Source organism: Nerophis lumbriciformis, linkage group LG29, assembly GCF_033978685.3.
Source record: "Nerophis lumbriciformis linkage group LG29, RoL_Nlum_v2.1, whole genome shotgun sequence".
In the NCBI taxonomy this organism is placed as follows: domain Eukaryota; kingdom Metazoa; phylum Chordata; class Actinopteri; order Syngnathiformes; family Syngnathidae; genus Nerophis; species Nerophis lumbriciformis.
In genome coordinates this window covers 14,315,799-14,332,500 of record NC_084576.2, presented here as the reverse complement: position 1 = coordinate 14,332,500, position 16,702 = coordinate 14,315,799, and the positions used below count along the sequence as shown (strand labels likewise).

At 38.2% G+C, this 16,702-nt stretch overlaps 2 protein-coding genes across 2 annotated transcripts in view; one reads left to right on the top strand and one right to left on the bottom strand.

Annotated features, from left to right (window-relative positions):
* syt1b (synaptotagmin Ib) overlaps positions 1-8,672 on the bottom strand; it is a 25,982-nt gene extending 17,310 nt beyond the window's left edge. Inside the window, exon 1 of the mRNA XM_061924280.2 lies at positions 8,632-8,672. Coding sequence (XP_061780264.1) covers positions 8,632-8,672 — 41 coding nt within the window. The remainder of the gene's footprint in view (positions 1-8,631) is intronic.
* On the top strand, positions 7,773-15,647 carry bbs10 (Bardet-Biedl syndrome 10). The gene is made up of 4 exons (XM_061925021.2): positions 7,773-7,883; positions 10,767-11,215; positions 11,290-12,234; positions 12,315-15,647. Exons 2-4 carry the CDS (start codon positions 11,025-11,027, stop codon positions 12,994-12,996), a joined length of 1,818 nt encoding a protein of 605 aa, XP_061781005.2. The 5' UTR covers positions 7,773-7,883; positions 10,767-11,024; the 3' UTR covers positions 12,997-15,647.
* Positions 15,648-16,702: the final 1,055 nt, after the last annotated feature.

The window sequence follows — 16,702 nt, the reverse complement described above, 5'->3', positions numbered from 1 at the left end:
GCTATAAGCTATGAACTGGGACAGTCGCTATGCCAACTAGTGAGAGCGTGACTGTGGGCGAGCAGTCGGAGACAGGAGTGGTGTAAGTTTCACGTGAGTTCCTAAAACATTAATTTTGTACTCTGTTGACTACTAATTATTTTGTGACCATCTGTTTGGGCATGCATATAAATATGACGCTTATCGCTTTGTGATGATGTTCTGGTCGGATGAATGCGACCTGAGCACAGTAGCCATACTTGCCAACCCTCCCGGATTTTCCGGGAGACTCCCGAAATTCAGCGCCTCTCCCGAAAACCTCCCGGAAGAAATTTTCTCCCGAAAATCTTCCGGAATTCAGCCGGAGCTGGAGGCCACGCCCCCTCCAGCTCCATGCGGACCTGAGTCCAGTGTGCGCACACCAGGAGACGAAGCAGAAGAACGAGACCATAGTCGAAGAGCGCAGGGGAGACACTTCTCCAGGGCCGATGTATGCTCCGGGCAACACCCTTCACCTTACCCGGCAGTGGGTCTCCACAGCGGACGACTTTAGGGTGAATGATGAGTCCAGCGATTAGTTGCAAATCTTGCTTTATTGATTGCTTGCACACAGCCAATCCAACACAAAATCAACTAGTCCCTCCCCGCACTCATGCTACCGCTCCCTCTCTTCTCTCGCCCACACACTCACTGATGTCACTCACCTCACATGCTGTCACCTATTAAAGGGCCACATACACACATACTCTACTCTCATAACACACAGTACAGTTAGTAGAACAACTGTGTTTTCATTACAGTGTATTTGATAGGTGCCATTGCCCCGGAATTGTATTGCATTGTACTTTTAAGTACAACAATGAGTAGATGAGTGTCATGTGTGTGTATATGTGTAAATAAATGAACACTGAAATTCATGTATTTCTTTTATTTATATATATAAAATAAAATAAATAAATATATATATATATATATAGCTAGAATTCACTGAATGTCAAGTATTTCATACATATATATATATATATATATATATATATATATATATATATATATATATATATATATATATATATGAAAAACTCGAGTTGGTGAATTCTAGCTGTAAATATACTTCTCCCCTCTTAACCACGCCCCCCGCCCCAACCACGCCCCGCCCCAACCACGCCCCGCCCCACCCCCGACCACGCCCTCCACCCCCCACCTCCCGAAATCGGAGGTCTCAAGGTTGGCAAGTATGACAGTAGCGTTCACATTGAGGACACATCACATACATATCCGATTTATATCCATATAAGAAAGGTGCCTAGGTCTGATTAGAACAATTCGGAATTGTACTGTTCACATTGACATGAAAATACAGGTCACATATAGGCCAAAAAATCGGAATTGATCTGCAGTGTGAACAAGACCTAACCTAGCAGGCACAAGACATTGATACAACGTTGATTATACGTACACGTCCTTTAAAACTGACTTTGAAAAAACATTGCAAAATAGTTGTATTTGTAAATTGAGACAACGTTGATGTCCAACGTTGGCTCTACGTTGCCGGTTGGAAACTGGCCACATTTCAATGGTCAAATCAACGTCACAATCTGACATTGAATAATCGTCGTCATAAAGCATGTTGTTTCAACGTTGTATTTGTGTTGTAGAATATTGGTTAGGAAAAGACCAAAATTCAATGGTCAAATCGACTTCATGCAGAACCCAACATTGTTTAAAAGTCGTCAAAAAGCATGTTGTTTCAGTGTTATGTTTGAGTTGTTCAACGTCAGAAGCTAATTCAACAAGTTCTCAACGTTGTTTCAATGTATTGTGCCGGCTGGGAAGACAACCCGAGTGTGAGTACTCTGATTTGTGCTCAAGCGTGCTCCACTTCATTGGCCTCACTCAGTACTGTTGCTCATGCACACACAACACACACACACAAAGACACACACATGCACATATCATTTAATAGACACACTTCTTCCTACTGCATGTATTTACATTTTACACAATACAAAAATCCACAAAGTCATCAAAGTTGCAGTAATTCAGTGCTGCATTATAATGACGGCAAAAGGTAACATACTGAATCCTGTAAGAAGGCAAAGCTATAAGAGAGCGGCTCAGCGAGGGATATGATGATACTTTTATTGCTTCTTCCCTGAACCCTCATTCAGAATTGTGTGTATTTTTACGTAGTCCTAGTAACCAGATAATTACCTCACAAATGGCAAATGTAACAAAACACAACAAAGACAGTTTCTGCCTGTCCAAACTAAACGAATAGTCTCACTTGTAAATGCCAGCTAAAAAACAATTGATCAATAATATTCTCAAATGACCGTCAGTTTCAAATGACTTATTTTTCTGCTGGCCAGGCACTAACCCCGCAGCAGGCTGTACACCCTGTTCCACTGTGTGTGACCCAGCTGCTGACGTGAAGGAGAAGATGGAAGCGTCACACATGTGCGTGTGTGCGTGTGTGCGTGTGTGTGTGTGTGTGTGTGTGTGTGTGTGTGTGTGTGTGTGTGTGTGTGTGTGTGTGTGTGTGTGTGTGTGTGTGTGTGTGTGCTGCTCTAAAGTGTTTGCAGCCCTAACAGCCGTTCAGCCCCTAACTACACGCATATGACTTTTATTCGAAATAATAATGACGGTTGTTGCAGTTAAGTACATTTGAATATTCTATAAACAACTTTTTAAATTAGTGATTTCAAAATGTTATAAATATATCTAAATAGTTATTTTACAAACCTCATACTATTTCACAGAGGTGCCTGCTGTAAATCCCACATTTATTGAAAACGTTTCTGGTAAAAATGAGGAATTATGCAGAGTATTATTCAGAACATACTTTTTATCTTAAACAAATATTTACATCACAAACTCACAATACAAAAAAAGTCTTTTTTTTTTTTTTTTTTTCAATTTTAATAGTTTTCTTCGTCCAAACGTTGAACATAATTCCATTAACTATAGTAAGAAGCTAATAAATGAAATATCTAAAAAGAGCTGACCAAATCTCGGATGAAAAGATGAAATTTCAGGAATTTTTTTTTTTTTAAACTACTGAAATTATCTGTCCATGCATCTAGTTTTTATTAGATAGTAGTCTGTTTATTTCAATTGTTTGTTTTTTCTTTATTACCTGTTGTGTAATTTAATTTACTTTTACCCCATATTTGTTCCCACTACCGCACCTTAAGTTGGAGTCCTTAATCTCGTTATATGCAAATATAATGACAATAAAGTCCATTCTATTCTATTCTATTCTAGTTAAATTTACTTATAACACATCATAAATTGAGATTTAGCAGGACTCTTAAGCAAATACGTATTTTATTCTGAAAACAAGCATTATTCAACTTGCAATTCTTAAATTAGGCATCCTTGAGATGTTTTGGAATCTTTAAACAAGGTTTTCTATGTGGGGAAAACCAAAATATCTTATTTAAATAGCTATTTTCTCAATTTTAACATTTTAAAACTAGAACAGACAAAATATAATTAAATATTCCTACTAAAAATGTACATTATGATATAAAGTCAATGACTAAAAAAAAGTAAATAGCTCTTAAAACTGGGGACATTTCTAGAAATAAAATGTTAAATATTGGCAAGTGGCAAATAATCTGCAGTGTAGTTTTCACCATGCCGTAAGTAAAACAATCACAACACCATCCTTATGTTTTACATGCAGCTAAGTGGTCCTTGCTTGTAATAGATTTGCATCTGAGAAAGGAAATAATAAACAGACCTACCAGTATTCGGCTGTCCAAACAGCAAGTGATGCTTTTCCCTTCAGAGAGGAGGTGGAGGAGGAGGAGGAAAGGGGATGACAGGACAGGACAGAAAAGCGTGTAGCAAGAAAGAGTGTAAATGCGTGGCCTTTTTTTTTTGTTATACTGCATCTCAAATAACGAGAAGCTGGTTAAGATACTTTAAATGTAAATGTTGGTCCTCTTGTCTCTCAAGGTGTCCTAATTTGGGTCTTTTTTTTATTTTTATGTTCCTTTCCCATCTTGTCACCCTCTCCGGGCCACGAATAAATATTCATTAATGTAGTGACACTGCTTTTTAAAATGTTCATTAGCATACTGAGGGTTCAGCAATAGCGGGTATTAACATTCAGAGTAGTGTGTGTGCGTGAGGGTGTGTTATTGAGCATTTCCCTGCAGGGCTGCCTGATATTGTCTATGTATAGATGATGTTGTTGCCTCATTTAGAAACTTAGGATGTGGTTTCAGGTTCCGACCCGGGCCTCTGTTCACCTTGAGGAAAAAGAGCAGGGATACTGTACACCTACCGAGCACTTTTTGCACGCTGCGTATCGAGGAGCAATTCCATCATTTTTGACAAAGGTCAATGTCATCGAGGCTTCGCAAAGCACATCTGTGGCCTTCTGAATCTGTTATCAAAGGGACACCTTGAGCGAATGTTTTTGAAAGTTGCAAGGTAAAGCGAAAAAAAAAGACAAAAATGTCCACTGGGACTAAAGTCTGGCACTCGAACAGTCTTACCTGTCGTCGTAGCAGAGTAATTGTATCTGTTTTGAATAGGACACACGCACTTTAGGCTAGCAAGCTAGAAATACAAACGAGGACCTGTCATATATTTTTTTATCAGATTTTTAAATCACATTTTGGCATTTGGATTAATCATGATTAATCACAGGTGATTACTCGCTTGCATAATTCAAATATGCTTAAGTAAAGACCCCAATATTTGTACACAAATGCCATTTCATTGTCAGAATGTCATCCAGAAACGTTTTAAATGTTTTACTTGAATGTGTGTTATTTATTTGCACAAAACTTGCGAACAGTTTTATCTAAAGTTCTTTCAGGCTGTATTTTGGAGAGAAATGTGCCAGCAAGCTCACTGATTTTCGTATGTATTGACCTGATCACTGACACTGTAACGGTTAGGGCAGGGGTTTACAACCCACGGATCTGGAGCCGCATGCAGCTCTTTCATGCCTCCGCCGTGGCTCCCTTTGGCTTTTAAACAAGATGTCAACAAATAATGGCTACTTAATTCAGTGGTCCCCAAACTACGGCCCTCGGGCTGGATCCGGCCCGCCAGCGTCTAAAATCCGGCCCCCGGTAAGTCCAAAGATATATATATATATTTTTTTTTTTTTAAATCTGTCCTTTCCAATCCATTTTCTACCGCTTGTTACCCTTTGTTTCCTAGCCGCTCAGGTCAATCATATTGTCTAAAAATGCATTTTCCCATGGATAACGTGACATAATCGCACTCGAAATATATATATATATATATATATATATATATATATATATATATATATATATATATATATATATATATATATATATATATATTTATTTTTTTTAATCTGTCCTTTCCAATCCCTTTTCTACCGCTTGTTACCCTCTGTGTTTCCTAGCCGCTCAGGTCAATCATATTGTCTAAAAATGCATTTTCCCATGGATAACGTGACATAATTGCACTCAGATTATATATATATATATATATATATATATATATATATATATATATATATATATATATATATATATATATATATACACATACACACAGCCCGGCCCTCGGCCAAATTTTTTTAACCCAGTGCGGCCACCGAATCAAAAAGTTTGGGCACCCCTGACTTAATTTATTAAATTGTACTTTATTTAGTTAGCTTATTGTAATTTAACAGTTGTTATTTTGGAGAGTTCTAGGATATTGTCATATGAAAATAAAACATATTTTAATATATTGTCGATCAAAATGTATGAGCCCCTAAGCGTCATCTCTTGCTGCCAAGCAATTGTATTGTTTTTAGCGGTCAACCCTCGGCCAGCTAGCAAAGGACGGATCAAAAAAGAGGAACATTTTATTTATTTACATTTTTTTTAATTTGCTTTCATTTATGAAAAGTTTGTTGTTTTCCCTTTTTAGTCAAATTAAATATGCCGCAGTTGTATACCTTCAGTATATTGGAGTGAGTTTTTTTTTAAATTAATTAATAAGAGAAAAACCAGTGTATTTTTTTTCTCGTGTTCAAAATAATTTACTGATTTGCTTTGTTATACCCAGAAATAAATTGTGAGTCATATTTTGTCAAGTGTTTGATTTCATAAATTCTATAGCATAAGTGGAACGAAATTATAAGTGGTGTTATCGTAATTTTAGGAATCAAACAGAGGTGGGTTTTATTTTGGAGGAAATTGGCTCACTTGGCTCTTTGTATGCTGAAGGTTGCCGACCCAGGGGTTAAGGTAAAAGAGTTTGTACGGTCAAAACAAATTGCAAGATGAATCTATGTGTATATGATCAATGCCAAAATGTTTAGTAATTTTAATTTTGATAGTCCATCCATCCATCCATTTTCTACCGCTTGTCCCTTTTGGGGTCGCGGGGGGTGCTGAAGCCTATCTCAGCTGCATTCGGGCGGAAGGCGGCGTACACCCTGGACAAGTCGCCACCTCATAACAGGGCCAACACAGATAGACAGACAACATTCACACTCACATTCACACACTAGGGCAAATTTAGTGTTACCAATCAACTTATCCCCAGGTGCATGTCTTTGGAGGTGGGAGGAAGCCGGAGTACCCGGAGGGAACCCACGCAGTCACAGGGAGAACATGCAAACTCCACACAGAAAGATTGAACTCAGGACTACTCAGGACCTTCGTACTATGAAGCACGTGTACAACATCAGCAAATACGACATGTACAAATATGATGGTAAAAGTAATAGCAAATAAGCAGTTAGCGAAAATAAAAAATAATACAGAAATGACAATGAGCATTATTACCCGGTACACTACAAATGGAGCAATACAAATACCAATAGAAATAGCGCTATTGATAATGAACAATACCAATACTTTACCTTTATTATCAACAATACAGTTGTTCAAATGCAACAATACATATACGTAATGATAACTTGAGATACGAAAGAATGCAGAAAAATGGAGGGGAAGAAAGAGAAGCAACCTACCTTAACCTTGTAGATTGTTATAGTAACAATAGGTTAAGCTTTGTCAGTGTGCCATGTGTTATACCCAGTTTACCCAAGGGCAACAACATTAATATATGTTTGATGAAACGTGATTATGTGCATGAGTGTATGTATGCATATGTACTTGTATATGTACAGAATGTGTATATGTGTTTTTACAGTGAATTTATATGTACAGTATGTGTATATGTGTGTTTGTACAGTGAGTGTATATGTACAGGATGTGTATATGTATGTTTGTACAGTGAATGTATATGTTGCTCTATTGTTGTTGCTGTTGTTGTTGTGTTTGCTGTTGTTGTTTTTGTCTCTCTGTCTAATCCCCCTCTTCTCCCCACAATTTCCCCCTCTGTCTTCCTTTTTTCTCTCTTTCTATCCCCTCCTGCTCCGGCCCGGCTGCACCAAATGGTAGTATAAATGCATTTAATAAAGTCAAATACAAATAAGGCAACAAGAGAAGTATCCTACACTTCTCTTTTGTAAAGTAAATCTGAACAGCCGATATGGGCATCTACATCAACTATATGATTTGCCTGAGAAGCTGGACAGGACAAAAAAAAAAAATGAAGCACATGTACTAACCCCTGAACCACCGTGCTGTTTGTACGGTCAAAATAAATTGCATGATTAATCTATGTGTATATGATCAATGCCAAAATGTTTGGTAATTTTAATTTTGATAGTCCCATAAAGAAAATTAAAATGTTTTATTTTAGTATTATAATACATTATTAAATACAAATCACAAAAAAATGTACATTATATTCCCACAGCCAAGTGCCTGGCATATTTACAGAAGAATTGAATGACAACTCATACCGCCAGACGCTAGATGGCGGTAGAGTCTCTGCGCACGCGCCACGACAAGCAAAGAAGCCCCGTCTCCAGGATACAGAGGGAAGCTTTCGAGTGCATAATGGTGAGTTTTCTGTTTAGTTTTCCTCCGTGGAATAAATGTCCCTGCATGTGTCTTTTAGACCGATAGAACGCGTCTCTTTTTGTGCCCTGACAGGACCAAAAATGTAGCAAAAGTAGCTAGCGAGAATCACTGTTGCAATGACAATGCTAGCAGATGCTAACAGCTTTTACTTTGCTCTTAGCTCGTCTCATAAGCGACTTGTTGCTGAAATGTGCTTGTTTGAATCGTTTATGAACACGGTTGATATATTGTTCGATTAGTACAACATTTAATAACATTGCTACGTTTTAGTAGTATATTTATTGTCTGCATATGTGTAGGATTGCCAACTTCTAGGGCTAATCTACCTGATTTTTTTTAAATTTTACTTATCCATCCATCCATCCATTTTTCCTACCGCTTGTCCCTTTCGGGGTCGCGGGGGGTGCTGGAGCCTATCTTATATTTGTGTGAAATGAGTTTTATACTAGCCGCAAAGGCTGAATGGAAACTGTAGTGGCTGTCTCTTATGGGCATTCGTAGTTGTGTATGTATGTTTGGAGCATGCGCAGTTGGTTCAGTAAAGTTTTTATTTTTTTATTTATTTTTTTGTTGTGTTTTTTCTTTCTTAGGGAGAAATGAGGATGGTAAGGAATTTGTTATGCAATTCTCATACATAATGCCTCTATAGGGTGTTAGGTTGATTCATTAATTAATGGTGATGCTTATTTATAAATACATTGCAATGATTGTTCATTCTTTGTTGTACATCGGAGAAGGGTAGATGTAGTGGCTGTCCCTTATGGTCATCCGTAGTTGTGTATGTATGTTTGGAGCATGCGCAGTTGGTTCAGTAAAGTTTACATATAGTGCCTGACTAATTTCTACAGAAACAACTGGACACTCATTCAGAAGAGTCCATTTGCTTTGGATCTTTTTATGACCATGACAATCTACACACATATTTTGAGACACAATTAGATGTGCAAGTTCTGTAGTAATAATACAAATACATGGGAAAGTATTTTTTTGATAATCAATGTTTTTGTGCAAAGTAACAAAATGAACTGAAGAAAATAAAAATAATCCTAAATAGAAATGATTTCTGCTTAACCTAAGAGAAACAAAATAAACATTCTTAAACAGACTTAAATGATAAATAAATGGGTTGTACTTGTATAGCGCTTTTCTACCTTCAAGGTACTCAAAGCGCTTTGACACTACCTCCACATTTACCCATTCACACACACATTCACACACTGATGGAGGGAGCTGCCATGCAAGGCGCTAACCAGCACCCATCAGGAGCAAGGGTGAAGTGTCTTGCTCAGGACACAACGGACATGACGAGGTTGGTACTAGGTGGGGATTGAACCAGGGACCCTCGGGTCGCGCACGGCCATTCTTCCACTGCGCCACGCCACTTCCCTCTTGTCTAACAGTATGCATTTAGTGTACATCGTTATGATAGTGAAGGGGTCTCCAACTTTCATTTGTGTGAGAACTACTTTAACCAAAAGAAAGGAGAGGTGAGATTATATGACTGGCAGTGGCTACAAGTAAATTAAATCACCTGTGGCCATAGTCTTTATGCTATATTGTAAACATTTGTCATTGAATAGAAGCATAATGTGAAAATGTAACACCTATAAAACTATTAAGTTGCAGAAAATATAATTTAACCATTTGGTGAGTTACCCTATCACCAGCTAACTGTTGGAGGCCCCTGTAGTGTCACTATCATAAAGTGTAGTGTCACTATCATAAAGCTAAACAAACTATGTTAATGTTTGAGTTTGAGTTTGAGTTTATTTCGAACATGCAAGCATATAACATGATACATCACAATTTCCAGTTTCTCTTTTCAACATGTTCGAAATGGAGTAGGAAGAAGCAGCGCTTATTTAATCCTACCCCTTTTCTTTTACATAACAGTTGCTAAAACTTTTTGTTCACTTCCTGTTCACAATTTATTCACAATATACTCCATAAGTAATCACAATAAAAATAAATAAATAATAATAATTTAATAATAATAATTGGTGAAGTAAGTCATATTTCATATGATGAGATAAGTAAGTTTATTTTGAGAATGAATGAATGAATGAATGGATGGATGAAATAAATTGAGAATGTTTGTCATGGTTCTTGTTCTTTGTACTTTGTAAACACTTTAAGTTTGAAGAGTTTCTTGAAGTGGATCATATTAGTACATTGTTTGATTGCTTTGCTTAATCCATTCCATAATTTAATTAATGTAAATACACAACTAGTGTTTTGGGGACAAGATGTCATTATTTTAACAACAACAAGAGAGCAGAGTTGCGAAATGACACTTCTAAAAAAGTTAGCACGTACCTCCTAGATGTGATAGCCACATCATGTAGCTCAGAAAAAAGTGATCTCCGAATTTCCCAATTTGCTTCTTTTTTGGAAAAAAAAATGTAGCCTGATTGCCAGAAGCTTGGCAAATCAGCAGCCAAGGCAAGACAAGCAAATGTCAGAAAAGTCGAATTGCAATGGGTTTGACAGGGCAGCGATCGGACACGCTGGCATTGATTGGTTAAACCTTGGCCTGCAGCAAACTTTTGTCAAAGCTGTATTTAATGGAATTTATTGAAATTTTACGGACTATTTTTTATTCTCCCGGTATAAAAATACAAGGCAAAGTGCATATGTTATAGCGCTATACAAAACGCGTACTTTTGTCTTCAAAAACAGGACAGAGTTCCGTTTTTTAAGGGACGGTCGACAACCCTACAGTCTGTACATTTGTTTTTTAAACTATGAATGGCCGGCAGGGCTTTTCCTTTCCAGTGTTATGATAATAATAATACAAATGGATTGTCTTTTCCAATTTCTAGATACTGAGATTACTTCACACTTATTGTTTTCGCTCCACAGCAACACACTTGTGGTGAAAAGCTACATCTGTAGCTACATCTGTAACTACATCCGCCCTGAGGAAAAGGTGGCCACCAATGCGTGCTAACAGCCTCTCTGACCACACATTTATACACCAGTAAAGGCGACACTGAAGGCAACTTTCCCAAAGACACAATGGAAGAGTGACTTAGATGGATGGAAGGAGCGAGGTTTGAATGGCCAATGCTCCAGTTACTGGACGACCTGCTCTATACCTCCTGAGCCAAGTGTACAGTGATGCAACGAGTGCAGCGTCTTCACCTGAACCATGTCCTGCAAACCGTGTGCGCGCTGGAAGCTGTCGTCCTCCGCAGCTTCGGCCCTGAAGGAGGACAGGTGCTCTTCACCCGAGACACTGGACAAGCAATGTTGAGCCGCAGCGGCACACGTATTCTCACTGCACTTCGACTGGAGCACCCACTAGCCAGGTAACACAGGCATGATCTTTCATAAATGTTCCTATTGTCTCGTGTGTGATTATGTAATGCCTATTTCACTGCAGGGCGGTGGTGGAGTGTATCCGCAAGCACAGCGGGAAAACGGGGGATGGTTCAAAATCCTTTATGCTTCTGGTGGCATCATTATTACGAACCATCCATATCGCAGTCTCTAAGGAGCCAAATGTATCACATAATTATAAGTCTAGGGCAGCAGCAGAGTCTGCCACTGCAACACGCTTGGCCGACCAAATGCTGGGATTCGCATTGGAGAAACTGGAGGATTTCATCACTGTTGCAGTGGTTCCTTATGGATTCTGTCTTTTGGCCAATGATTTATCTGCCAACGCTCTAACCGACTGTGACAACGTTCAAAAGTTGCTCGTATCTTTTTTCCGTACACGCTTGGGTTGTAGCCACTGTGACCTAATGGGTGAACTCATTCGCAAACTGCTCACCAACTGGAGATGTTTTACTTTTTTATCACTGGAGTTTCTGAACGACAACTTCCCTGCCTTGCATACGGCTGTGTTAGGCTTGCCTGTCAGTTGTTCTCGCTTGGTTGAGGGACAAGTCATCCACAGGGACTTTGCAACACCCCACAATAACATTCCCCTTCTTCCGGTTAAGGCGGTTATTTTTACCATACCCCTGCAACCAAAGTTGGTGTACGCAGAAGATGTGCTGGAGCTCGGGAAACAAACGATGGAGGATCATGACAGGAGTATTTTGTGCTTTAGCGCCTGGGCTGAAAGCTCACTGGAGTGTATGTTTGCAAACCTTCAGACTTTTGGAGTCTCTGTTCTTCTGTCTTCAGTGAAACAGTCTGATGCTGTCCTGGCTTTAGCTACACAAGCAGAGATGTGTGTCGTGGAGTGTATCAGTGAAGATGAACTGGCTCTCTTTATACACCTGAGTGGGACCACACCTGTCTCAGACTGTCAGGGAATTCAGCCTGAGCACGTTGCTTCTTTAACATTTTGCCGACCAATACTTCTAGGAGCACATAGGTTTGAAAACATTTTCTAATAATATAACAGTGTTGTCCTTATCTTGGTTGTTTCATAAGAACTTTTTTTTTCTCCCACAGATATGTTCATGTGGCTTTCCCCGAGTCCAATGACAAGATGGTCCAACCAAGTAGTGTTGTGATCTGCGGCCTGGCAGAAGGGCAAACAGATCAATATGCAGGTGCAATTCAGGATGCTATCCGCATGCTGCGTACAACGTGGGAGCCTTTGGATGCAGCTACAAGAATATCTGTGCAACCAGGAACATCTCCATCCACTATTTTGTCAGGTTGCGTCATACCTACTGGAGGAACTTTTGAGTTTCTCTTACATCACGCCCTCTTACAACATGGCCGAACCCGCGCTATTTCTAATCCCACTGATACAGGTGTCCCCATTGTATGCCAGGTCTTGGCAGAGGCTTTGCTGTGTCTTCCTCGCCATATTTACTCGGACAATCCAAGACGTTTACTGCTGGTTCAGACACAAGTCTTAAAGAAATTGGAGGTTTCCCACCTGGAGAGACTTTTTTGCAAGCCAGAGTTTGGCAAAGTACAAGAAGAGCCGAGTATGTATTCTTCATCGTCGATCAATTTGAAAATGTTATCCGGTCTTGAATCTGTCTCCTGTAAATACTCTCTAATTATGGCTGTACTGCAGTGTGTCCAAAGTCTCCTCCGAGTGGACACTGTGCTGCATGTACACTCTCACTTAAATCCCAAACCATCCAAACCCACGTATTCCTCAGACGATGAAGACTAAGGACTGGAAAGTGTTTACTCAGGTAACAATTTGAATATTTTGCACTTGATGCAGTTAACCATTTTATCTTTGGGGGCAGCGTGGCTCAGAAAGTAGAGCAGCCGTCCAGAAACTTGAGTGTTCCTGGTTAGAATCCAGCATTCGCCATTTTAGTCACTGTTCTTTGTGTCCTTGGGCAAGACACTTCACCCACCTTGCTCCCAGTGTGGTGTAAATGTAGCTATAATGGGTTTCTCAATGTAAAGCGCTTGAGTCAGTCGAAAAAAGCGCTATATAAATATAATTACCTTCACTTCACTTTACATCTTTGTTCATCACAGAGTACATTTATTTGAATGGCCTTTAGATTTTCTCCTCGTAGTAGCAAAACAGCAGAGAATTGCAGGCGTCCATTAGTGGTAACGTGTTTTAATGTGTTTTTTCTCCATAAATAATGACACTACTAAATATTAGCAATATAGTAGCTAATGTGTGACAAACACATGTATATCAGGGGCTCTTAGCCTTTTTGACGTCAAGGCCCACTCAAATATTAACACTGAATTAGTAATCTTACTCTTGATTTTAAGCATATTAAATAATTAAATCTAACCTACTTACAGTTTTCAACCTTGTCAAATGATATGAAACCATATGTTAATCACTAAGATGGTTATTTATTTAACACGTAAACCTTAGGCTTAGGTCAGGCTGATTTGAAAAATAAGTACAAACCAAATATACTGCCTAAGAAAGACCCAATAAATAACTGACAATAAATACATTTACATGCAATTATGTTGTGCTAAAATAAATAACCTAAATTAATAATAAATATGTTTCGCGACTAAACTGTCAATAAAATGTAAGTGCAAATGAAAATACACTTTCCCCACTGTAGTCATTATGTTTGTGCTGAAGAAACTTCTCTGACTTTAGCTCCAGGCTTCTTCTGTTTGAAATTGTCATTACTGCCACAAGTGGTGGAAAAGTGTATTACAGCTGAGTATCGCTGCAGCCCATACCGACCACAGCTGAGAAACGGATATACCCAACAATCTTAAAACAGAGCCCAGTGGTTAAGAACCACTGATGTATTGTTTATCTTACTATGTGTAAAGACTGTCCCTTTTTAAAAATAATTTTGGGACTAAATCCACTCTCTAAGCATTCTAGCCACTGACATTTTCTTCAGGCGTCTTGTCAGCTGACATCAGATCATTCTGTTTTGGGTTATTTTCCACTTCTTTTTTCTCGGAAATGCAGCGAGCAACATTTAGCGTTACTGTCTCTTTAATGCCATGTTATGTATGAGGGAGGGAGAGCCTCAATATTCTTGTTATTGTATTAGTTTTTGGGGCAGTTTTACCAGACCTAGACTTGTGTTTATAAAAGGAAAAGCAAAAAGTATTTCTGTAGACTCTTCTGTCGGACTATTATTCTTCTACAGTAATTCCTCGTTTACGGCTGTTTGGGGCTTGACCGTCGTAAATGAATACAGCAGAGTAGGAATGATTTATTATAAATCAAATATTTTTTATAGCCACAAAATAAAACCTTTCTACAACCTTCTGAATTTTTTAACATTATGCGATCCCATGAAATAACACCCATATACCTTATGCTCATTTATTTCAATATAGTAATGCTGTTTGAAGCTAAGCCAATCAGCGCCCACGGCACTGTATATTATGCTCTGATTGGTTTGGTCTCTTCTAGTTGTATTGATATTTTTAGTTTATTTAGCCATTTTTATACTTTGAAAATGCTTAATTTTATCAGGGTCCATAAACCGTTTGAACTATGTTATTTTCCTGTGTTTAGAATCACTTGTTTTTGTTGGTTTTCCGGTTTGGTCTCTGTTTTGAAGCATCTTCACTTTCTGCACACCTGTTCATTTTTTGTTCTATTTAGGTCCACCTAGTTTTCCTCTTTCAGTGCTGGATCATTGAACTTCATAGTTTGTTTAGTGTGCTTGTGTTCTGTTTAACTTTGTTCCTGCATAGCTTTACCTATGCTTCCAGTGCACTTCCCAGCTGCACCATATCTTTTGCTTGAATATACTTTTACCTGCACACTAGGGCTGTGAATCTTTGGGTGTCCCACGATTCGATTCAATATCGATTCTTGGGGTCACGATTCGATTCAAAATCGATTTTTTTTTCAATTCAACACGATTCTCAATTCAAAAATGATTTTTTCCCGATTCAAAACGATTCTCTATTCATTCAATACATAGGATTTCAGCAGGATCTACCCCAGTCTGCTGACATGCAAGCAGAGTAGTAGATTTTTGTAAAAAGCTTTTATTATTGTAAAGGACAATGTTTTATCAACTGATTGCAATAATGTAAATTTGTTTTAACTATTAAATGAACCAAAAATATGACTTTATCTTTGTGAAAATATTGGACACAGTGTGTTGTCAAGCTTATGAGATGCGATGCAAGTGTAAGCCACTGTGACACTATTGTTCATTTTTAAATTTTTTTATAAATGTCTAATGATAATGTCGATGAGGGATTTTTAATCACTGCTATGTTGAAATTGTAACTAATATTGATACTGTTGTTGATAATATTCATTTTTGTTTCACTACTTTTGGTTTGTTCTGTGTCGTGTTTGTGTCTCCTCTCAATTGCTCTGTTTATTGCAGTTCTGAGTGTTGCTGGGTCGGGTTTGGGTTTGGAATTGGATTGCATTGTTATGGTGTTGCTGTGTATTGTTTTGTTGGATTGATAAATTAAAATAATAAAATAATTAAAAAAATAAAAATCGATTTTTTTAAAATGAGAATCGATTCTGAATCGCACGTGAGAATCACGATTTGAATTCAAATCGATTTTTTTCCCACACCCCTACTGCACACTGTCTGCTGTCCTTTTTAAAAATATATATATTTGTATACTGGGTAGTTATACATGCTGTGTTGACCTTTCAAAGGAAAATTATATTCAAATGTCAAGCAACTCATTAATCTACTGTACAGAATGTGAACTTCCTTTTGTTTTGGTGGTTATGTTTATTTTGGCCCGTCTTCTTTTTAAAGTTCTCATCATGGCTTGTGTTTTTTCAACACTTCTCTTCCTTATCTCATTTTTCTTGCCCTTTTTCTCCCTAACCGGCACAAAACAAATAGAGAACAACACATTGTCATAAATGTACGCATTTCTCTTTATAATCAGCGTTATCTGTCGTGGGAGTCTGAGGGCAAGGGCCAGAAGGAGAGTGGGCCAGGACCCGGCTGTCAACAACCAAATCACTGCATGCTTCCCCTTTGCTTAATCAGACACACACTAGGTCCAGTCATCACAGGGAGTTTTTTTTTTATCAAGTCGAGTCATTAACAAATACAAAAACAGCCCATAGCTGCGTCTTGTGCTTTGAATCAAACATGAGTCACACACATGACGGTTAACCCAGAAAACAAATATAGCCCCGCCTCCTTGATCGTTGCTCATGAAATGTATTGCAGTACTCGGAACAAGTCAGATCAGAACAACAACTCAATCCATTCTGGTTTATTTGGCTCTTGAAATTGTGTGTGTGTGTGTTTGTGCGCACGTGTATAGTATAAATCAACTGAAGATGTGTAAAATGACGTTTGAAAATACATAAAATCCCATCCAAATGTACAGTGTAATACATCCAAATGTACAGTGTAATATATATAAATATATAACATATATATATATATTCACATACGTACATATATATGTATGTGAAT